At 31.7% G+C, this 25,545-nt stretch overlaps 2 protein-coding genes across 2 annotated transcripts; one reads left to right on the top strand and one right to left on the bottom strand.

The window, feature by feature from the left end:
• Positions 1 to 969: 969 nt before the first annotated feature.
• Positions 970 to 16,283, top strand: LOC132702929 (acetylcholine receptor subunit alpha-L1). The gene is made up of 8 exons (XM_060671802.1): positions 970 to 1,297; positions 3,504 to 3,548; positions 3,607 to 3,716; positions 6,201 to 6,378; positions 6,799 to 6,955; positions 9,613 to 10,180; positions 11,962 to 12,139; positions 13,639 to 16,283. Exons 1-8 carry the CDS (start codon positions 1,100 to 1,102, stop codon positions 13,828 to 13,830), a joined length of 1,626 nt encoding a protein of 541 aa, XP_060527785.1. The 5' UTR covers positions 970 to 1,099; the 3' UTR covers positions 13,831 to 16,283.
• Positions 16,284 to 16,476: 193 nt separating this feature from the next.
• LOC132702928 (probable protein phosphatase CG10417) lies at positions 16,477 to 25,373 on the bottom strand. The gene is made up of 7 exons (XM_060671801.1): positions 25,179 to 25,373; positions 24,562 to 25,126; positions 24,055 to 24,423; positions 22,868 to 23,140; positions 21,771 to 21,959; positions 19,852 to 20,015; positions 16,477 to 17,560 (listed from the first exon to the last, which is right to left on the bottom strand). Exons 1-7 carry the CDS (start codon positions 25,287 to 25,289, stop codon positions 17,330 to 17,332), a joined length of 1,902 nt encoding a protein of 633 aa, XP_060527784.1. The 5' UTR covers positions 25,290 to 25,373; the 3' UTR covers positions 16,477 to 17,329.
• Between the last annotated feature and the right edge of the window lie 172 nt (positions 25,374 to 25,545).

The following is a 25,545-nucleotide window of genomic DNA, read 5'->3' as shown; positions in this document are numbered from 1 at the left end:
GTTAATTAATAAATAAGGTAAATAAATTTTGAAACAATTTTCAAAAGATTTCATTGTCCAGTAACATGAGACGGACATCAAAAAATAATAAACTAGAGTTTAATAAAGGTGCTGATAATAATGTTTAAACAGAGCCAAATACTTAATACATCAGTCATTTCTGTTGCGTAGTGCAAGGTCTAAAAGACACCAACTAACCAAAACTAGCATCCAACACTGCCATGCAATCTGCTACCTACACAAAGTTAAGAATGGATGTGACACCAAGATTTTACTATAAGCAACAACTATAGCTATTTTTTGTTAAAACCCCAACAAAGTAAACCAAAGTTTGTATTGAAAACAAACAGAACGACAATAGAAACCGATAAATATTTAATTAAAATATAGTAAGTAATAAGTAAGGAATTTAATTATATTTGAAGTCACCGCCAACTATTAAAAAGTGTAATACAGATGTTTAAATTTTAAGAAACAAACTTTTCGATCAACCCCAAGCAATTAAATCTCGACACTGGGACTCCAACAAAACTCTGATTCTTATTTAGTTTACTTTTTATTTTAACCGGTCCAATTGGCTATTCCCTCTTTCACCATGGGTTTATCTTTAATGCGTCTGCCATCGTTTAACACTAAAAAAACAAATATTTATGTATACATGGTTTTCTATAAAAGTGCAGCGGAAAATATATTGCTAACGCAAGGTAGCCCCAAAATCTATGCCTGAAAGCGAGAAAAAATTCTAAAAATTGTTAATAGTCACAGTTAATGGAACAGAATTAGGCGGTATATAAAATTCTATAAAAATAATTTATAAACAGCGCCACCATGCCGTGCATGGATTGGTTCCAATTTTACTCTCGTGTTTACTACGGACGACCATGTGCAAGATCTGGCACGGATGCCTTGCGCCCGAAGGACCCGATCGATTTTTCCTGCAACGAGGAGCAAAACTCCAGCATCCCTTTATCGATGCTCACCCCGATTTTTAATCTTAGGTCTCGCCCGCTTTGCGCGCAGATTTCTTAATAACCGTTATGTAGACTTTTCGCGATTTTGATGGAAGTCAGTGAGGAATATTTAAAGGAAAGTTTCTAAAATGTCACGCCCAACGATTTTCCTGCTAACGAGTGTTTTCCTATTAACGTTCATCGGGAATTCGTCGTGCAATCCGGACGCGAAAAGGCTTTACGACGACCTACTGAGCAATTATAACCGACTCATCAGGCCAGTCAGGAATCATTCGGCCAATATTTTAGTTAAATTAGGATTACGCCTATCTCAATTGATAGAATTGGTAAGTAAACACAGTGTTCATAACGCAGGAATGTCCTAAATACAAAAGTTGTTTGTTTCAATTGTGCCGCATGCCATGAAAATAGTTGATATAGTACAGGATTTTCCATGAGCACTACATAGATAGCATCTATGCTCTGCTTCTCAATGATATTATAATAATTATTGAACTGAAAAACATTCAAGTAAGAACATTCGGACTTGGAAAAATAGTTGAAATGTGTTTGAATAGGACTGGAGTTGGACGATCGACGATATACCGACCACACAAGGATAAACGCGGCCAGATCATGGCAAACTGTAATAAATGAGGATGAAACGAATGTCGTCTTATTTAAAAATAGCCACCTTGGACAAAATAATAAAAAAAGAGAGAAAAGATAACACATGACACCACTTTTAAAATGAGGGGGACATTGAAACCCTCCTGCAAGAGGGAATAAAGACAGTAGATTGTGAAAAATTGAGTAGTAATGATTAATGCATGATGTGATTGAAATGGATGAAAGAATGTGAAACGCTGATAACATGCGAGAAAACACTGTAGAACCCCTTGTCAAGCTGAATCATATTATCCAAAAATGTATTTAAAAAATATATAAGCTTGGTTTATTTTTCGAAAATAATTGTAAATAGAAAAAATATGAGTATGCCACCGAATAAGCTTTAGAATAACAGTTTTGCGAAAACCGCATCTTTACTCATAAGTGAGATACTGCGTAAAACCATCGAAAAATGGACACCAAGTAGAGGAAGAAAAGAAGCTAATAAATGAAGATGAAGAGACTGCCATCAAGAGAGTAATCCACTCGTTTTATCATGTCTCAAAAAATGACTAAGGAGAAACTGTGGAAAACTTTAAGAAAATGAAATTTCATTACGGAAAAACTCAAAAAAAAGTTAATTTTAGAGAAAAAAACAATTTAAAAAAGTTTGTTGATATTAAAGTGAGTACGTGAAATTTAAGGTAAAAAAAATCAGAAAATTTTACTCCAAAAACCATTTGGTTCATTGAAGAGTTTTTTGATCGTTGAACAGAGATCATTCCAGTGAATCGTGTTTCTATGAGTTTTCGCTGTCTTTGTACTTTTCTAGTTTGATTATCCTATCCCTTTTCTCGTTAACCTTAGTGTCTTTAGATGTCTCACTAGTCTCGTTGTTTAAAAAAAATTAAATTAAAACAAAAAAAATTGAATCAAGCTATCTTATACCGAAAATGTGGAAGTTATATTGAAGATTATATCGTAAAGTTCAGATAAATTGTAATGATAGTTTTCCCTATTTCAAACACCCACACACCTCGAATCGTGCCTACATTAGGGTCGCACTAATTTGCATACAATAGAAAGACGAGTTTGGTTAATGAAAGCGATGTGACAGCGGTGTTACTACAGGTAGTTTGTTAGAAAGATCAATGTAGTAATAATTATACAGATTATAGTTATAAAATACAGAATAATTGAAATATTAATTATTTATTCTAAGATCGAGTAAATAAAAGCTTATATAAAAGTAAAAATAATATGAAAATAGATAAATTGTAATAAATATTATTTGTAAATTTTAGTCATCATCTTCTCAATAGTCAGATGAATTATAGTCGGTGGTGTCCAGAAAAATAATAAGGGGGGGGGGGGAATCATAAAGTATTATAAAAGTAAACAAACTTTGTTTTATTGCGCGTTATCCGATAAGGTAATCAAAAATATTTTGCATGCTTTTTTTCTATTTGAATTTAATTGTAATTTTTTTATCGACAGACAATTATTAATTATCTAAATGTGCTAAACATGCCATTGTCGATGAAAAAAAACTTAATTAATGTTAAAGAAAAAGAAAAAAAAGAAACATTTTTTAATTTAACACTTATAACGGCAATACTCTTTCCCACTTTTGAATAAAGGTTTTAAGTGTATTTTTTATATTATTTTTTTAAATACTTTTTGAATTACAACGGAATACTAAAATTTTACGCAGAACCTAAAACATATTTTTCAAAATTGGTAAAATCAGGAAATTCATTTAGAAATTTGTGAAAGCTTTGTAGAATCCGTGAAATTTGAAACCGGTGTAATAAATATATGAATTAATATGGTTGTGTTGTAATCATCTGCTGTAACAATTTTGGATGGTGGTATGCTTTTCGCTTTTAACCGTATAAGTAGAAATTTGTTTGAATCTTAAAAAATTGTTTTTATTCCTTTCAGAATTTAAAGGATCAAATATTGACGACAAACGTATGGTTGGAACACGTAAGTGTTGAACGATATTCGTTTTTATCGATATAACATACCATTTTATTTTTTATAGGAATGGCACGACTACAAATTCATGTGGGATCCGCAAGACTATGGAGGAGTGACTGAACTATATGTTCCGTCAGAACATATATGGTTGCCCGATATTCTATTGTATAATAAGTAAGAGCGGTACAAATTACTACATTCCATCTATCCGAAATTAATACTCTTTATATAATATTGGGGCACCTGGTATAGTATACCATTTCATTTCAAGCTGCTTTTTTTTGATAAAATGAGAGGTGAAACAAACATAAATTGCGCAGTTAACTTGGATTTTTAGATGCATGTAGTGCGGTTATTCGTTAACTTATCGAAAAAGTGAAAACTAATCTGAATAGGGTTTTTTTAAATTAGAACCCATGGCGTAGTCAATTTTCTTTTGCAACTCACAAGTTTTGATATACAAACTAAAATTGTTAATGCAACAGCGTGTTAACAACTTCACTATGCTTTTTATGAGCTTCTCAAAAATATGTAACAGGAGTTGTTTCAAATACAAGGCATATGGGGCATATAAAAAATCGTCAATTTTTGAAATAATTATATATATTAAAGTATCCACAAGATAAAATAAACAACATAAAAAATAGCAACCGTTCTTTGCTCTGAACAAGATAAACATAATGATAAAAATGATAAAATTTTAAAATCGTCTGGATTCTTCATGCGTCGGTTGTTGATAAATCGAACATTGTCTCGGATGACTGATTTCCATATTGGAGTTCCAGTTCCGATTGATTAGTTGTTTCTATAGATTCTCGGATTTTTCTTTAGCAGAAGAATTGATTGCGTTCGATAACTCCTGATGAGTCTATTTGTCATAGTCTCGAGCCTAGCTAAGCGAATGATGTTTTGAATGTAAGGAACGACCACACAGTGGCACAATACTTTCGGACTCATTGTTTTGGAGAGGTTGTGGTCAATGTATTTTCTGATGGAACAATCCCTAATGTGCAAATTATTATAGAGAAGAGCTGATGTTAAGTGTTTTAATTCTGGGTTTAGTCACTGGCGTTTCAAGGCAAAAAAGGGACTTGATAACCGATGACTTTCCAACCGGATAAGAATATCTAAGAATGGGGGATTATTATTAGTTTGTTTCTCATTCAATTGTTAAATGTAGGTTAGAAGGTATAGAGTTTTCGTGGTTAAGAAAGCCTCGGAGGGATTCTTGACCATGAGGCCAAATAACAAAAATATTAACGTAGTGTTCACTTATTTTTTTTTACATGGAAGATGTCGAAGGCTTTTTCTCAAAAGTTTTTATAAATATATTTCCGACTACTGATGATAACGCACAACCCATAGCTGTTCCTGATATTTGTAAATAAAATTGATCGTTACAGGAAATATACGTGTCAGGCAAGTAGTTTTACACGAGAAAGTTTGATTCCAGGAAATATACGTGTCAGGCAAGTAGTTTTAGACGAGAAAGTTTGATTCCAGATTCTCGTATTTTAATATATCTGAAACAATGTGGACAGTTTCAATAAGAGCTACTTTAGTGAAGAGGGTCTCTACGTCAAAACTAACCAGAAGCTAATGTAATAATTTTCAATGGTTGTTTAAGTGGACGATAGGATTCGTCTGTACGAATATGAGGTTTTTGCTGATGGTCAGTTGTGTTCATGACTGCCGTAGCATTTCCTTTATCTGCCTTTAGAATTACTATGTGGGGTTAGATTTTAGAGCTATTCGTCCAGGGTTTGAAATATTAAATTTTAGGTTTAGATTTTTTCGGTTTCAAGTCGAATTTCGTTAGCTTTTTGAGATCGGAGAGATTGCTCTTTTGCAAGAACTGATTTTTCAGAAAGTTGGCGCGACGTTACATTTACCAGAGCGTTCGGTAGTTATGAAGAATTTGACAGATTTACTTCTGTTGATATTATTTGTTCAAATTTTTTAATACGATTCGTGGTGGGAGATAAACGTAGATCTTCAGCTTTATCATTAATATTGGAACACGAAGACAAAATGGAAGCAATTTCAAAATGTAAAGAAAAATAAGCAAATTATAAATAATTTAAAAAATCCTAAGATATATTTTCTACAGATCTAAAAGTATTTTGCAGCTGTTCCATAGCTGGACTTAAGTAAATTTTGGTCCATTTGTACCGATCTGCGGCTGCGGTCTTTCTAAATATCTACGATACAAACCTGGCTGGTTAGAAACCATGTTATTGTAAGCAATTTGAGACATTGTGGTTTTCTAAAAAAACCGTTATAGTGAATACAGGGTCTCTTCTAACCTCTCTGACTTCTTCAGAGTTTTTTATTGGACTCTCGCTCCTTTTCCGGGTGCCCCAGTAAAAGCGACGAGATATGGTATTAGGGAAACGGACGGTGCTAGAGATTTGGAAAAACTGCTGGCAGCAGAAGACTTCTCTCATATACGCAACCCCAAAAGAGTACTTTGATCGCTAGGAAATAATTAAACTAAATGAATTTGATTAATTTTCGCCATCAGGGGGTCAAAATGCAATTTCAAAAATTTGAAAAAAAATCCCAGCACTTCTTTTTTTTCAAACTCTAGCACTATTCCTTTTGCCTAATATCGTACCTCCAATGATTCAAATATTTTCTTGTTGACACTTTGAGTAGTGCCGACGGGGAATACGTTATTACAACAATGACGAAGGCGGTATTGAAATTTACCGGCAAGATCCAGTGGACACCTCCGGCGATTTTTAAGTCCTCGTGCGAGATAGATGTGCGATATTTCCCGTTCGATCAACAAACTTGCTTCATGAAGTTCGGCTCTTGGACTTACGGCACTCAGGTACCTTTACTAGTATTAACTGTTTCAAGCATAGCAGTCTTACCAATAAACCATTTTATTTTTCGTTTTGTCTGAAAGTGGTTTTTAACGTTAACCAATACATCTACTAGTGTCATCTGTTGTCAAGTAACTATACTAAGAGCAATACCAACGTTCAAGAGGCAAAATGCAAACAAAGAAAAACGAACTCTGACATTTCTTACAAAGTATATCGCTATTGTTAAATAAGAAATAAGATTTGACCAAATATAAGCAAAAAATTTTGTTAACGTAAATTGGGTTAAATTTCTGGTTTTTACCTTATCGGTAAAAAAACCCGACGGTGCCCGGCACTGGTAAGATTTTCTCAACCCGCCAATATATTTGCCTTGAAAATAATACTATCTTCCTTGCTTTGAAACTTGCATGGATTAATTTCAGATTGACTTGCAACATATAAACCAAAAACCGGGGGAAGATATTGTCGAAGTCGGAATTGATCTCAGAGAATACTATCCAAGCGTTGAATGGGATATCTTGGCAGTTCCGGCTGAAAGGCATGAAAAGTACTATCCTTGTTGTCCCGAGCCATATCCAGGTAAAGCCAATTCCTGGAATTATTCGACGATCTATTGGTTGGGGTGAACTTTAATTATAAGATAACAAACATACAAAATTTGGTCACAGGTTTTTGACTCTCCTCTATTTATCTAAAATATTGGCAGTATCGCAGTGTTGGCGCTTGTATCCACTTTTTAAACAAAACAACGTGTACCGGATGACAAACTAAGAAGAGCACCTTATGACCCCATTGTTTTGAAATTCTTATAATTGCCCCCAGGGGGCGTAATCGCATTCGTATTTTAAATCCCACTTTTGGAAAAATAATCTTATATGTGGATGTCCTTTCGAATAGCTGTTTCCAAGTTTGACAAAATACATTCAGCAATTCTGAAATTATTTAAATTTTATTTCCAAAAATGTTCGAACGCCCACTCGCCCCATTTTCTATTAAGGTATGAAACAAAAAATAATCGAATTTATCCCGACTTTACAACATTTTGGCTCTGTGTAATACACGATTATTTATCAAAAAACGGGATTTAAAATTCAAGGATACAATTACGCCGCCTGGAGACCATTTTAGAAACTTAAAAATAATTTCCAGCGTTTTCTCTTGGCGGCTTTTGTTCCACAAGTCTTTGTAACAATTACTTTTCGAGATAGGGACGAGTGTCCTTAATTAGCTACCAGGTATATTGTGTCAAGAAGGAGTTACTATTTTAAATATTCTGAATTCGGTACGTATGTATGTATGTATGTATGTATGTATGTATGTATGCATGTATGTATGTATGTATATGAGGTACATAGGGTGTGATATTTAAAATAAGAAAGCTGACAATGACGCTGTTATATGCGAAAATATTTTTAAAACGTGTATTAGCTAGTCATATATATATATATATATATATATATATATATATATATATATATATATATATATATATATATATATATATATATATATATATATATATATATGATGAGACTATATTCCGGGATATCATCCGTTCGCTCGTTGAACTCCGACTGGAATCCTGCAGACGTTTCGCCAAAATCTCACTTGGCATCTTCAATGCTCGCGCTCCGAAAACACTTATATATATATATATATATATATATATATATATATATATATATATATATATATATATATATATATATATATATATATATATAGACTAGCTAATACACGTTTTAAAAATATTTTCGAATATAACAGCGTCATTGTCAGCTTTCTTATTTTAAATATCACACCCTATGTACCTCATGGGATATTTGATATTTTCTGTAAAAAATTTCAGACGCGTTGTTTTAACAACTTAAAAACGAGATTTATACAGGAATAACTTTGACGAGGGAGCAGTCTATAGCCATCCTTGAACATTTCCCGAAACTATACAGTTTTGTTTATATTTTGACAAGTTTGCTTGATTTTTTTTTTCAAATGGAACCTCCTGTAATTTTTTAATAATTTCGACATTTAATTCAGAGAACATTAACAGAATACCATTAGAAAAAATCATATACTTATGAAAAATTGAACACAATTGGTACAATTATTACAATAATTCTTCGATATCGCTGCCATTTAACCTAAGGCATTTTAAAATATTTTATTCAATAAGAAATGTTGTAATTTGATCTGGTTGTAAACCATTAAAAGCTGCCTGGGCAGAGGGGTTATTTGTACACTAAATTTTTAGTGTGACCCCATGGAAACAAATTCTAAAGGATCGGGGCCAGGTGATCTAGGTAGCCAATTCATCTATCTTCAAACCAACTGGATACCAAATTCGTACAGCTATATTTAACGGTAAATTATCTAAAACACTTCGACACCATAGTTTGCACAATTTCTATGTTGCCTTCATCCAAATTGGCTTCATAAATACCATGTTTTCAAGATAATTTTTGCTGATGACTTTTCAATAACAACATTGGGATTTATAATTGATAGTACTGATTGTATTATAAAATACGGTCTCTGCATAAGATGTAATGAAAGAATTCTTTGCATGCATGGAATAGCTTATTCCTAAATCCTTCTCTGCTTTTCGTATTGAACTTCGCGAAAAATATATAAAAAAGCTAATACAATGATTTCTGTATCTTCTTCAGTGACGGGTTTAACTGTATATTTCCATGTATTGCATAATTTTTTTTTATATATTATATCTAAAAAATGGCGAAAAATTGGCATAGGATAATGTTAATATTTTATATTCAGAATTGAATATTCAAAATTATGAAAACGAAAACTTACAGGATGTTCCATTAAAAAAAAATTCGTCAACCAAATTTGTGAATAAGTAACCACTTTGTTGGCGTAGATTTAGGAAATACTGCGTCTGTCATTTTTTACGGAAAATACCAAATATCTCAGAAACTGTTCGTCTTAGACATAAACGTTTTTCAGAATTTAATTTAGAATCGAAAAATGGTGACATTGACCACATGACAAGCTGTATATTTAAAATTATTTTTAAAAGGTGCTCTAGCTAGTTATATATATACTCGGACCAGATTCGGAATAAGTAAAACCGACCCTGTATCCCATTCTAAAATTTAAATTCGTATGTGTGACGAGATAACTTGACAGGCCGACGACCCCAGCGTTTAACCTGTATACTCCACCGCGCCGAGGAAATTGTAAAAAAATACTTATGTTCCCTTTTCTTTATCTTTCAGATATCTTTTTCAACATTACCTTGCGAAGAAAAACGCTATTCTACACGGTCAATTTAATAGTACCCTGCGTAGGCATATCGTACCTTTCGGTACTGGTATTCTACCTGCCAGCAGATTCCGGCGAAAAGATCGCTCTATGCATCAATATTCTGCTATCACAGACGATGTTTTTCCTGTTGATATCCGAAATTATCCCTTCGACTTCGCTCGCTCTGCCCCTGCTGGGCAAATACATACTGTTCACGATGGTGATGGTGGGATTTTCGGTGGTGATCACGATCATAATCCTGAACGTGCACTATCGCAAACCAAGCACCCACAAAATGGCCCCGTGGGTGCGGAGATTTTTTATAAAAAGCGTGCCCAAGTTACTGTTGATGCGGGTCCCGAAAGATCTGTTGACGGAACTGGCCGCCAGGAAAATTCCGCCTAATAGATTGCAACAGGGAAAGATGGGCAGGGAATTGCACGTGTCATCCAGTGCGTCGTCCACTTCTAGCTCGTCGGGATCGAGCGGGAACAGGGGGAGAGGCTGCAACGGTTTACACTCGACTTCGGCTACGAACAGGTCAGTTTGAGGTCCGCTTATACCGGGTTTCCATTTTTCGATAGTTTTACGTGGTATCTCGGTTATTAGTAAAGATAGCTGCTACTTTTTCGAGCAACTAAAAATGCGGCTATTGAAAGTTGTAATATTTGAAACTTGGTACACGCAAAACTTACAAAACATTTATCGACATTGGCAGACGAACCTGTTGAATTCGCAGATATAGTGCTTTTGCATATAAACGGTTGGATTGTGGTTGCTTACCTCGCCAGCAGGTGGAGTTTTCTGACATAATTGCAAAAAATGATATGTCATTACCTAATGACTTATATCGTTGCATTTGTTAATTACCTAGGTTGACTACCTAGTCAAATAAAAGACCAACAACCTAGCGAAAACCGTATCTTGATCCTAACCAAAAATATATGAACAAAAGAACTTAACGCTCACCAAAATAGTTGGATTTTGCGAAAAAATAAATCCACTTTACGCGTTTTTATTAATCTCTGATTACCTGGAAACTACTAAATAAAACTCTTAATTTATTATTTATGATCCCAAATGATTTTGAAAGTAAAAAAAAAAATATTTATATAATAAATGTGCTATATGAACAATATAAATAAAAGGAAGTAGATTTTGTTCCATGACAGAAACAATAAGAAATACAATGTTCCACGTTTTCCGCTATATTTGTTGTGTACGTGCTTAAACAAAAGTCATTAAAAAGTCCTAAAACAGTCACTTTATTAACTTGGAATTTACCAAATAAATTAACATGTCAAAGAAATTCACCTGACGACGAGATAAGCAACTACAATCGCGTCACTTATAGCACTACTGATACCCTAGGGAAACCCCTTTTTAACGGCTACAAACCTAGAAAGAAAGGAAATGTTCGGACAACCCCTCCCCCCGAGTTAAAGATAAGAATTACGCCTCCTGGTGGTCATTCAGAAGTAGGAAAAATAATGCCAACATTTTGTTTGGCCGATTTATTTTTTTTTAAATTTCTAGAACCATCTGCTTCTCTAATAACATACCCAAAGCTGTAATATAACTTTTTGAAGGGGCCGGTATGATTAACTCATGTACAGAGTTTGAATAAATTTTAATAAGCCGATCTTTAGTTATTGAATTAAATGTCAATGCAACAAACTCCAGCGAACATTTTTCATGACGCAATTTCCAAAGCTTGACAGCGCAATCTAAAGTAGACGGAGATATTATACAAATATTAAGATATATCTAATATTTTAATTTATATAAAACATAAAGTAGAACTCCAATTAAAAAGAAATCAACAAGCCAACTTTTAGAAAATCATATAATTGGAGACAAGTATGCTAAAAACTCATCAATTGCTTTAATTTTAAAGAAACTAAAATTTTAAAACAAGATAATAATTACCAAAAATTGACATTCACAGAACCATTAGGGAGATATGGCGGAAAATTAATATTTTTATTTTTTAACTTAAAAACGAAAATAAATAGAACAATAAAATGTTACGAAGTGAACTAAATTAACTAAATTAAAAAAAACTTATGTAATGACATTCAAAAAAATACATTTTGATAGACGGTTTTATTAGAATCTTTTTTGTCTATTGTAATTTTTCATAAAACTTACAGCTTTTTTGTTTAAGTAATTTTGATTTTAAAAAATTATTTCGAATAAATTCGTTACTTGAACGCTCAAACTAAACGTGTTTTAAAACTCGTACATAGCTACCGGAAAATTTCACAAAGTCTGGCTAGTCCTATAAACAGGCTACCAAGGAAACATCACCAATGTTTCAGACTAAGAGGATTTGCCGGCGCGCTTAGCGGTCGATTAGGGGGACTTCCGTCCATATTTTCGGGAATGGACGAAAGTGATTCTGGAACTAGAAGAAAGTACCCGTTCGAACTGGAAAAGGCCATTCACAATGTGATGTTCATTCAACATCACATTCAGAGGCAGGACCAATTTAATGCGGTACGTCAAATTTGAATTTTTTTTTACTGAAAACACTGTCCCAAGAGATAAACTAGACAAAATAAAAGTTAGGTTAGGTAACAGAGATAAAAGGATGGTACTCGCCATCTGACAACGTTTCGAAATATTAAATTGGTATATTTTGAAACATAAAAAATATTTTAAAAAACTTAAAGAAAAAAATTGTTTAGATTCACTTGTATTTTTTTAAATATATTGTTATACAGGGTATTCCTATATTAATGTATCAAGCCATAATATCATATTCTACGTCGAAAATAAGCCCTATATTAACATCAGTCCGGAAACGCATTCTTTCTGACATACAGGGTGTTACAATTCTAAGGGAAAAACTTTTTTTTCACAAATTAAGACATTTAAGTCTGTAGACGTCACTTTTGACATAAAATTCAAAATATGTTAGGTATAGGTTGTTATTATATTACGGAAGTATAAAAAATACACTGTATTTTTTATACTTCCTTATACTGAGTATAGGTATATGAAATATATATATATATATATATATATATATATATATATATATATATATATATATATATATATATATACTCACGTATTGATTCACGGATGGAAAAATGTGATATATATATATATATATATATATATATATATATATATATATATATATATATATATATATATATATATATATATATTCATGATTTATTCCATTATTATATTATTATTATTATATATTCCATTAAAAAAAAATTTCTACCTGTATTTTGTTCATAAAACTTAGTTTCCAAATAAGAAAGTAAAATGTAAGCCTTGCCTGTTGAAAAAAAAATAATTTAGTTGGGTGCTGTCAAACAGTACCAACATTTACCTCCTAAACTACGAATGAATAAAACCAAAACCTGTGCACATCTAAGGCAAAACAAAAATACAAAAGCTTTATAATAAGTGTTGAAACTTTCTGCTTTGTGATATAATATACATTTATGCTTCCAAGGAATTAACGTTTACGCGCCCATATATAAAATAATTCACCATTAGTGAATTAAAAGTCTTATTATTCAACAATTAAATGATTAGATAATAAATTTTTGATTAAATTTGGCGTATTTTGTATTTAAACTGAGCAGTGTCAAATAAAGAAATAACAGGCAATACCTTAGGAAACAGCCTACTAGAATGTTTTATCTAATAAACTTTGTTATCTCGTTATGCATTGCTGTAGATTTTATATTTTTATTTGGAAACGTTCATACAACAAAACTACTCTTTATTTTAAACAAGGAGTCACCCCCTTAAGTTTTCGCATTTCTTTTGAAAGACCCTGTATACGAAATCTACCTATCTATCTAGAATACTTCGAGGACTTCAAAGTTCGTTTCTTTTCAAAATAAATAAGAACTAAAAGTTCAGATTTTCACGAAATTATATATTATGACATGACAATTGTTTCGACAACACCGTGTCTTTATCATTTCTTTTACATTTTCTGTTTTCTTTTATTTACCTTTTTATAGGAGGATCAAGATTGGGGATTTGTCGCTATGGTACTGGACCGATTATTTTTATGGATTTTTATTATTACGTCCCTGGTAGGGACAGTCTCCATACTGTGCGAAGCGCCGTCGCTGTATGACGACACGAAGCCAATCGACATGGAATTGTCCTCTGTTGCTCAACAACAATTTTTGCCCGACTTGGACTTTTAGAATTTGTTTTAGCAAATATTAGTACAGAATGTCAGTGAATAAAAATAATGATTTCTTCAAAAATAAGACTTACTCATGTAAATGGTATTGTGTATCTCCATTCCATCATTAAGATCATCAAAGAATAATACACTAATAACGTTAAAAGATTTTATTATAAAGTAATAGGCGATTAATTAATAAATTTCATTTAAATAAGAGTGTTTTACTATTTTCCTTTTTGACTTAATTATTTAAAAAGATAACAGATATGTTGGAATGCTTTTCTGGTTTTACGCCAAGTTCTGAGTAATTTTTATTAACATTTCCTCATAGATATCTCTTTCTCTTACTACTTAAATTTTTGCAGAAAAACACCGCTTTATTAAATCAATATCTCTTTGATAAAAGGAGTTGGCTATTTCAAAATTTTCTAAGGGTTAGCTAAATCATTTGTTGATCGAAACGTGATTTTGATAGTAAGTCATAAGGGGTTTCCAAAAATTGATGCATATACACTACAACATGCAGGAACATTTATTTTGTTTTCTTAATTTTCAAAATTTTCTTCGTACATTTGAAAACAATACATTTCAAAATTTTTCCATGCATGAGTGACAAATGGGAAGACATTTCATTAAATCTTATACACAAAATCATTTAGAATGATAAAAAAAATATTACGAAAGTTTGAGCCTTTGATTTTATCACGTCTATCATTTGTATTTCGATTTTTTAGTTCTGATCTCATTATTGCGTCAAAACAGTCAAGCCATTAAGGTCAAAATATTTCTGTGTATATACTTTTCTGGGAAAATGAATTCTCTACAAAAAAAAGCTCTGATTGAACATTTGCATCAGATGAGTGGTTTCCAAGAAATCAAAGTTTAAACATTTTTGAATTAACTTCTTCATTTTGCTTTCGTTTTTTTTTAGTTTTTCACCCATTTTTTTCCACTCAATAGTTTTATTACATCATCAATACAATCATTTGCAATAAGAATTATGTTGTTACTATAGATTTTATTTGTTTCACTTTTCAACAAGTGAAAATACTCTATGCTCTATCCTATGCTAATGACAAAGTCCTTATGTTCCATCCCCACTCCAGTGATTTTTAAATTCTAATATCTGAATTATATAAATAATTGATATAATTTTTTTATTAAAAAAAAATGTTAAAAGATCTTTTTTGTAGAGCATTAAAGTTTCTTTACAAATTAGTATTGTACTTTTGTGTATACTGAGTTGCTTGTTAGTTATAAGATTACAAAATAGTTAAAACAACTTATTAATTTTTAACGCTTGATTTCTTGGAAACGGCTCGTCTGAAATATTTCTACTCCAATCGTTTAGACGCAATGAGACCCGGACAAAAAAATAAAAATATAAATGATAGACCTCTTCCAATTGGGTTGTCTGATGAAAATTTTCAATCAAAAATGTATTCAGATAAATATTTCTACCCCAATCGTTTGACTGTTTGGACACAATAATGAGACCAGGACAAAAAAACTAAAAATATCAATGACCTCTCCAATGTGTCCAACCTTTCATTTTTTTTTGTCACTCTGAATGATTGATAAATTTTTCATAAAACTATTTTTTTGGGCCAGTTTAAGGGACGGATATGGACGGAAATTTTGTAGATAAATTGTTGAACTCCTTAACTCTAATATCACAAATGTAGGATTGCGTTTAAAGTAAATTAGTTTGCTATTTTAATGTTTTGTGACACCCTGCATGTTTTACCATCAAACTCACGTATTGGTCAATGAAACAAATGTCTTAGCTAACCTCTGTAAAATTTTGAAATAGTTAGCTCACTTATTCAAAAGGATATTAAAATTTAATAAAGGGATGTTTTTCTGCTAAAAAATAACATTAATTTTTGCTGAAGTATGGGAAAGACATAGTTAAGGTATGGGGAAATCTTAACACAAGTTACTCAGAATTTTGCGCAAAACCAGAAAAAGTACTAATATATATGGCGTTCCATTTAAATTTCCAATCTTGTCGTCTGTTTCGAATTAAATTGGCAACGCCGCTGCTACTTGAATAATTCAATAATACACTATAATAAAAACCTATTTAGTTCTATTTTATATACCATATACTGGGTGTCTCAGTAAGGAAAATTAAGTACGGTATTAAGAAAACGCAAAAATTAAAAAAATATTAGTTAAATCGGCCAAGAGAAAATGCTTCAAAATATTTTCCAGTTTCTGAAAAAATGAAAAAATAGCAAATGCAACAATATGTTTTTTTACGTCATTGGATAGTCAAATAAGAGCTAAACAACCCTGTAAAATGCCCATCTCAACATAACTTAACCTAAAATATGAATAACAGAATTTAATGCAAAAAAAATGGATTGTGGGAAAAATTTTACGGGTTGTTATTAATGTCTTAGTTTCTCCAATTTAGCAACTTAAAGGCAAATTTCTTATTTGCAATGTCAAATGATATTTATGTGGCAATCAAAATCGCGTCACTTATACCCTATAGCATAGCCCTTTTTAAAGACTCCAAGTTCATTAAAATGCGTTCAGTCTTTTTGAAGATATAGGACATTCATTTCATGAAATGTTCATACAATTGCCGAGATAAACCAAACAACATTAAACAAAAAAGATTTGAATTTGTTTCAGCTTAAAAATAATATGCATTTCAACTATGGTCAAGGTTAGAAATTTTTGCAGAATTAGTGTTTCAAAATTCAAGATAGCAATTACGCCCCCTGATTGCAATTTTTGAAATTCAAAAATCATTTGAAGCATTTTCTTTTGGTCGATTTACTTAATTTTTTTTTTCAAATTTCTAGAACCCTTTGTTTCTCCAATATCGCACCTTATTGCCATTAACATTGAAGATGTTATATCTAGGTGTATTAAAACCGGTGCGATTATAAATTACAATTCTCCTATTGACGTTTCCTATCATTATTGTGTTTCCTTCTTTCATCTTTGATTTTTTTTTTTCGTTAGGGATTTTTATGATCATATAGTGATGACCGAATGGTTAGTAATGACTTCTATTGTGAATAACTAAAAAAATAAATAAAGCTTTTTCTATTGATGTTGTAACATAAAAACTGACCTGATGGGATCAACTGCAACTGGGGAGGGTCTGGGGAACGAGCATAGTACCCGGTAGTTTATAGATTAGTTGTGCGCAGTAAACTTTACACCGTTTAATTAATTCAAAAAATATGCGTGTCGATTTAATTCAATTTAACACAATAATACGTTCCGACAGTTATCTCAGAACACCTTCGAAGGCACTTACACTAACGCAAATTCTCTGTATCCTTTATTGAGAACGAAAATTAATTTTTAAGTATTAGTATAAAACTGTATAAACTCGTTAAAACGACGCAATTAAACAGAAAATTATTTGTACCCTAGGGAATTACATCTACAAAGAAAGGAAACTAGTTGGAACAAGTCTTTACATAATTAAAATCGAAAGTAATCTTATGTTTTCATTTTGTTGTTTTTTTTTCATGCATATGCGACACCTACGTTGCCGCACTGCTCGATATGTTAGTTTCCTGCGAATTACCTTCTGTTTCCGGTGTTCTGGTTTCGCCTATCGTGTCGGTTTTCGTACGTTTTGAGTCGGTTCGCTCCGGTTCGGAGGAGGAGGCTCGTTTTCTAAGTCCCGGATTAAATTTCACGATTATAGCCGTCATATTATCGCAGCCCGTACCATCGCCCATGGTGTTCGGAGCTAAGCAATGATCGAACATCTGAAAGATAAAAATTATACAATGGTGCAAAAAAGTACGGAAACTTTTAATAATGTACAGAATAGAACTTATTTCGCTACTTCAAATGGTCCAAATGCACTAAGTATCAGACAAAAATAAAAGCAACTATTATAATCTTTTGATACAGTGACAACAATTTTTTTTATTAATTTCTTTGTGCAAGCTAGGTCATTCTCATCAATGAAGGACTGCATCTTCTTTGCACATTCAGATGCGGAACCACTTAACTGATGAATGTCAGAACTTGTCCCAACACAGCATTATCATCTGCAAATAATGATAGCTTGCCTAATATATCCAATGGACAATTTTTTATTCATCAATAAAGAGTAGGAAAACTAGCGGCTCCGTGGTACACCCATTTCAACTTACACTCCACTCTAAGTGGAATTCTCAGTTGCTCACTTTCTGCATTTGTCTCTCCAAATATAAGGACAGCCAACTATAAGGCAGACTCCGTCACTCCACTTTTTTTTTTCTGCTTTACACTTTCAAGATTAACCATTTGAAATGCTTAGTGCATAGTCAAAACAACAAAGCTTTAAGCTTTGATCCAGTTTCTGAATAATGACGTGTGTAGACTTAACTTTTTGGAAGTCGAACTGACCCTCAAATAAGTTATTGAAGTTACTTAAAAACTCAATAAGTCTAGTATAATAAATTTTTTAATAAATTTTGGAAAAAAGTAGGGGCAACGTCACTTCCCTAAAGCATTTTTTTCAATTTAATATTTATTCAGTACTTTAAAAATAATGTAGGTTAAACATGCTCTGTTGCCATGTGCTATTGCCTACTCAATTAACTTCAAGCAATAGGTTATTGATGCCTATAAATCCAGTGTTTCACAAGATAACGTTACCAAAGGATTTTACTTAAAAGATGTTATTGTTTTTATAACTATAAACATTTTTCATCTTCGTGGAAGTGTAGTGAACTAAGAGGGGGTCGACACCGAAAAACTTCCGAAAAACACATAAAAAGAATGGTTAAAAATGACCCCAAATTTTCTGCAACACAAGTTTTGGTCAATAAATAAGTCAACCAGAGGGGGTAGAAGGGTCACCCAGGGCAATCTAAAGGCTTGAAGCTAGTTTAAAAGCACGAAGACCCCGGTAAAACGTCTTCTTGAAGTAAAAAACAGACGTTCGAAATTATTATTTGAATAAGAACATCGATAATGGACGGACACCAAAAGTTTAGAAAAAGGAAATTTGCAGATGGTAAAAGGCTTAATTCTAAATATGTTTGTCCAACGGTTAAGCATGGAGGAGGTAATAATACGGTATGGGATTGCTTCTCAGCCTTTGGAAGAAAATTTTCTAAAATCACGCTGAATTATTAAAAGAAATTAAAAACGTTTGGAACTCCAGTAGTGAAGAAACCATTGCCTAGACTTTGCCAAGCTGATTGCAAATAAAGGATCTTGACCCAAATATTAACTGTATGTATCTATTTCTTACGGAAAAACAGAAAGTTGCTTTAATTTTTGAGAAGATGTAAAAAGAAAAAAATTTAATTATTATCTATTACCATAAAGTTTTAGTGTAGATTAAAGAGGGATGTATACTATCTTGACTTAAAAAAAAAAAACAGGATAAGCTGTTTTAAAAAGTTTTATTTATATGTCAGTTTTGATACTTTGACTATTGTAAAAGGCAATGTCATTTTTCAAAGAAACTTCCACAGACTACTGTAAAAAATCTTCTGGATTCCTGGAGGAGGGACCATAATGTTCTGGGGATATTTTTCTTGATCTCTGTACAGGGTGAAATATACAAAGAAATATCGAAAAATACAATGCCAAAATCAAAATTTTTTTTAGAGTTCGGTTCTTTTATTAATAATACCTTAAGTTACAATAAAGATATTCAGATGCGGTTTTCACTGGTTTGTTAGGCCCTAATGGCATTAAAAAACTCATATCGTGCAGTTTATTCTTTTTGGGAAAATTATTTTGTTGTGTGCATAGCACTATTGATAGCATAGGAAAGGCACTTTTTATGGACTCCAAGTTTAATTAAAATGCGTTAATCTTTTTTGGAGATTTATTTAGGAAAATGATTGAACACCCCCACCACTTTCCTTGTAGAGATATTAATGATTGCAATTATGCCCCCTGATCGCCATTTCAGAGATTCTAAAATATAGTTTCCAGTATTTTGTTGCTCTTACGGCAACACATTTAAACAATTTTTTTCCAGTTTTACTATAAAACCATTTTTCGCAGACTGTTTTAATTTAAATGATAGTGATTAATGGTCGTGTCTTACCTCTTCACATATTCTGGATATTTTAGCTGGATTATCTTCGAGTTTTTTTTTAACAAAATCAACTACTTCCTGACTAGACATAAAGTTCCAGATTCCATCACAAGCGAGCACCATGAATTCGTCTTCTGATGGGGAAATTGTTAAATGTTTAACATCTGGTAGTGCTGAAACACAATTTATAATTTTCAAAAATCCATCAGTAAAATATTGTATAACTTTTTTTAGTTCTACCAAGCAACTGCTAGATTTAGTTTTAGTTTATAATATTGTAATCTCAAATCATGACTGTATTACACTGTGTACATTTTTCATTGTAACTTATATGCAAAGATTTAAATATATTTTGAGCAAGTTTAAAGCGCAAAAAGGAAATTTCACTGTTCGCGCATAATTTAAACATAGAATTCCGGGCGATCGGAAGTTAATCGGGGAAAATTAACAAAGAATTAAATAAAAAATTTACAAAACTTGTTTTTGATCATTTTATAAGTTATGATTTTTTCATTTAGTAAGAAGTTCGACATGTTTAGCTTACACAAGACACTCGGTAATGATCTTAATTTGTTATTCGCGTATACAAGTAAATAAGAAATATTACTAGTCATTTCAGTTTATTTGGTAAATGAGTTCAATACGCAGGTAAGCTGAACAATATTAAAGAGAAGAGGCGAGAGTACATTTAAACTTAATCAATTTATTGATCCAATTCTTATTAATATTCATAATATGGCAAATAATCTAAAATAGAAAGTTTAAATAAATGTTTTAATCCTTTGATTAAAAAAAACTTTTCAAAATTTTCGATTCAATTAAAAAGTCAATAAATCTTCCAATATCGCAGAGACTAAACACAAAGTTAATGAGTTTAAAGATGATGAAAGGAAAGATCCTACCTTTAAATGTGTTGCAATGCATAAAAAAAATTGACAGTGTGAATACGTTTTTATCGGAACTAGGGGAATCACCAATAAAATTAAAACGGGACAGGCTTATCAATCAAGCTCCCAACATCACACATAACGAGTAGGTTGAAAGTTCTTTAAAACAATTTAATTTTGCTGTTTTTACTTAAAAGGATCATGCCTTGCATAAACGGTGTTTTGAAAGTACTGTAATTCCTGCTGCGTTGGTTGTTGAAGAATCAAAGTTGCTGATGCTTCGTAGACTCTGGACGTGTTTCAGCCACAGAAAATTGTTGAGATGATAAATTTATCATAGTGTTTAGAAGTTGTGAAGAGTTGGTGCCATTTGTGTTGGGGTTAATTTTTCAAAGTTTTAAATCCTGGGTAGAAGATAAACATAGATTTTCAGCTTTGCCATGCATCACATGTGAAAGCATACCAAACTCAGATCGAAATAAGATAGATAGAATTTCAAGATGTAGAGACAGAAGACTCTTATTGATTTGGTCTATTTCTTTACAAGTGTTTTTGAATGTAATCAATTCTTGTAACAATGAAAAATACGAGAATATATAGAGATCTCTAAACAACCAAACAATCTTTAACCACTATGGGAATCAGTCATCTGAGGCAATGTCCCTCCTTTAGTGTATTATATATAAAATTTGTTGAATAATAAATATTTTTTCATTATTATTAAATTCATAGCGAGTAGTGACATTTTCTTTCTGCATCCTAAACTTCAAAGTATTACTAGTATATTCATTAACAAAACATAGACATTCAACAATAAAACCTGAAAATTTCATCAATTCATCTTTGATGGTTGATTTTTTATTTAAAATTGAAAGTAAAAAAATTGTTATTAAAGTAAAAATTTTGAAAATTTGTTTTGGGTATTAATTTCTGGTAGCGACTGCTTAATAAAAAAACAATATTTATTTTATGTGAAAAATGCTCTGATCTAAAATAAAAACAGACAAATATAAAGGTGTTTTGCTACCAAGATTTTCCAACCTGTAATCATTTGTTCCCTGTTGGAAAGCTCCTGATTCTGCTTGTAAGCGTGATCTCCAATGGCTCTAGACAAATTAAGGCCTCCATTAACTCTACCGTCGGCAGTGACTTTTCCGCCGGCCTTAACGATACGATCCCGTTCCGGTTCATCTTCAGGTTTGTGATCGAAACTCATCTCAACTGCTTTACCTAAAAAAATTATATTAAACCTAGTATTCAAAAGACATAAAGTACAGTAAAGCTTTTTCTAAATACCAAAAATTTTTAAAAATGTAAACCTATACTAATATCCTTCAATTAATTATCAATCAATATCAAAATATAAAATGTATGATGATTTAAAAATTATTGTACTTTGGTGAGGTGTTACAGATTTCTGTAACTTTACATTGCTGGCGGTATTTGTAAAATAAACAAATAAAAAATAGAATTGTTATTGATATCATTTTAAACTTATTTTAAAAATCTCCTGTACTCGGTAAATATTAAACCGAAAATTGTAACATTAATGATTGTCATATGATCATATGTCAATGAAACAAAAAGAAAAGGCTATTGCTTAAGATCCAATAGTAGAATAGAATAGAATGAAACAGTTATTTAATAACACGATATCGTAATTAATTAACCATGGTTAAAGTGATTACAATTTTAAATCTGAGAGAAATTCAAATGGTATTTTTAATGCTGTTGCTCTACCTCTGGAAGAAAATAGTGTGGGGTATTCAACATTATACAAATGACTCTTTCTCAAAAAAGGCTTAACACATTTGAATAAACTTGGAGTTGGCTTTCCTATATTATTAATCGTGTATGAATGATTGTTTATATTTTCAATTTTCAATTCTATCAATATATCTCTAACCTAACCTAACCTAAACCAACTATATCAGCACACATTTTACCAAGAAAAATAATTGAATAATTAATAAAATTGGTTAGTCTTCAACAATTTATTAGTTTTCATTAGTTCACCACACCTAATTATTTGAAAAAATTAGTGATAATAATAGTAAGTAATTTTATGTGAACCTAACCTATTGTAATTTTTTTTTCTTTCTTCACTTTGGAAAACTATAAATATTTATACTTCATACCATTTCTGCAAACAACACATCTAGAGTCACCAGCATTAGCCACATATAATTCACTGCCCCTTAGTAGGGCAATGACAGCTGTACATCCGCTATCTGATCCCGGCTCCTCTTTCATATTTTTGGCAAATTCGAGTTCATCCTCGTCTTCTGCTTCTTCCTCATCTTCTTCATCATCAATTTCTTCCTCAGCCACATCATCTGAACTTTCTTCATCTGAGTGTTCATCTTCTATTGAAGTATTGACCCCTTCAACATCGGAATCATCGGAATCATCTAAAAGTAACAAAATTAAAGTTTACAATGAATATATTCTACAGCTCAATAGAATAAAGGACAAGATTTAGTACAAAAACTTCTAAATAAAACTCTTTTCACTGGTTGTACTATAAATAACACAGAATTATGAGATTGATACTATTAATTACACAAGATTGGAATTATATTGTGCATACACCATGTATTTACTGTCTTTCAAATAAGCACTTTAAAGTCATATCAAAATTTGGTAAACAAATTTGCACTAGCAAGAGTGATCCCCATCTCGATTTCTTCAAATATCTTGCGCAGGGTGCGTCAGGGTCTTTTAGATTTTCGCCCATTACGGACACACCCTGAACATTTCCTGTCCCATGATTTTTTCCAATATGGTAAATGCTTTGTTACTTCAGATTTTCTGCATCCTCCCATTGAACAATTTTTTTGATGGCAACAGATTTGTGCTTGAACTCTTGCGAATGTGGTTTAATTTTTTTTTTTTTTAATTGCCAATAAAAGCTATTATTCATATTAAAAACTGAATCTGTAAAGGATCAAAAAAGAATTAGTAATTTAAGTCAATTATGTGGCAATTTAATGACCTAATCTAAATTAATACATATACATAACAAATACACTTCTAAGCCAAAATATTCATATAAATTATTTCATGTTTCTACTTACTTATAAATTACAATAAACATTAAAAAAAACACTAAACTCTATAAATATAAATATATTATATAAAATATTTAATTTAAGTAACATCTGTAGGTAATTTTTGATAAAGATGTTGAATAAAACATAAAAATTTAAAGAATTACAATATTTTTGAACAGCCTCAACCCAAGAATGACTCAAGTATTAAATAAATACATAAATTTGTCCAGAATTAAATATTTGTATTAGAAACTAGATAAATCTACACTCACCATTGGGCCCGACAAATGTTTTATCTTCATCATCTTCAGTCTCATCTTCACTATCACTTCCAAAATTCAATAGTTTTTTGTACAACTGATTAGCGTTTCTTTTTGGCCGGGTATTTAACATATCTTTCGGTTCCGCTTTCCTGGGTGACTTTCCTTTGATTTTATTTGGAGGTGCCTTCGTTGACTTGGAACTCATGACACCATTTTTATCCACAACTTCATTAATATCTCCATTTACATCTGATTTTTCTGAAGTCTCTAAATTTTTTTGTTTTAAGGGAACTTTAGGGGAATTAGAATTATCTGGCCTAGTTATTTTTATTTCTGGAATGCTCCCATTTGATTCCGATATACTACTAATTTCAGCTTCTAAAAACCATGAAAATAAAATTATTTTATCGGGTTGGTACCCAAACCAGTTCTTAAAAGTTTGTAATGAAATGTAACATTACTTGATTACAACAAAATATGTTTCTAAATTATAAAAAATAAATGAGTAAATTGTACCTATTTTATTCGGACCTTCTATTTCATCTGTCTTGTCTGTATTAACTAGTTGACAAACATTACTACTTCCAGCACTACCGTTAAAATCATCTCCAGTTTCATTAATCTCTGAACTCTCCCCTTTTTGAAAATTTACATTTGATACTCCGGGCATGTCAGTTATCATTTTAGATTTTGAATACAGGTCCACCTTTTTTATAGTTTTTAAAGAAGGCTTAACAGAGTTTGCATATTTTTCCATCACTTTTTCGATTGGCATCGAAGCTTCTTCATACAAATTTTGAAAATTTTCTTCTTCATCACTGCACTCTTCTTCCACCTCTCTATCTCCAGCAATTTCTTTTAATACCGAAATAACTTCAGCGTTGGTAATTGATTTATCAAAACCAAGGAATCCTTCAATAAGAGACTGTTCAATATTGCCACTTTTATACGCGTTCGTAGCTTTAATAAAATTGGGCAATTTTTGTGCACAATACTGAGCTACTTCATGACCTCCATGCCCATCATAGACCGCGAAAAGTGAGGTATTTTCATCGAAGTCTAAAATGCAATTGTGAGCATCCTACAAAAAACTCTTTCGTTAAGACAAAACGGAGAAGCAAGAAATTATATACCTCTTGGGTTATACGCCAACCTTGCATGGAGCTCGCTCCACACACAAGAATATTATTTGAATCATCACTAGAAACTTTTTCGGTGACCGGTTCCGACAAATAAGAACCCATTTCTATAAACCCAAGACGCTCTTATCAACAATTTATTTTACAGTTAGAAAGACCGCTCGAAAAATGTTCAACATACCTAGCAAACATCACAGAATACAGAAGGAAAACAGAACATGGACGACGGAGATCGGTTTTGGTTACTCAAAACACGCATACCCACATACAATAAAACGGCAACTTGTCGTGAGCTGGGAATGAAAGGAAAAGTTATTGCTCGCCTTAGAGAATAAAAAAAATCAGTTTATCCAGTAGTGAA

This window comes from Cylas formicarius, unplaced genomic scaffold (genome assembly GCF_029955315.1).
Source record: "Cylas formicarius isolate icCylForm1 unplaced genomic scaffold, icCylForm1.1 PGA_scaffold_6__28_contigs__length_40554024, whole genome shotgun sequence".
Classification (NCBI taxonomy): Eukaryota; Metazoa; Arthropoda; class Insecta; order Coleoptera; family Brentidae; genus Cylas; species Cylas formicarius.
This window is presented reverse-complemented; position numbering and strand designations above follow the sequence as displayed.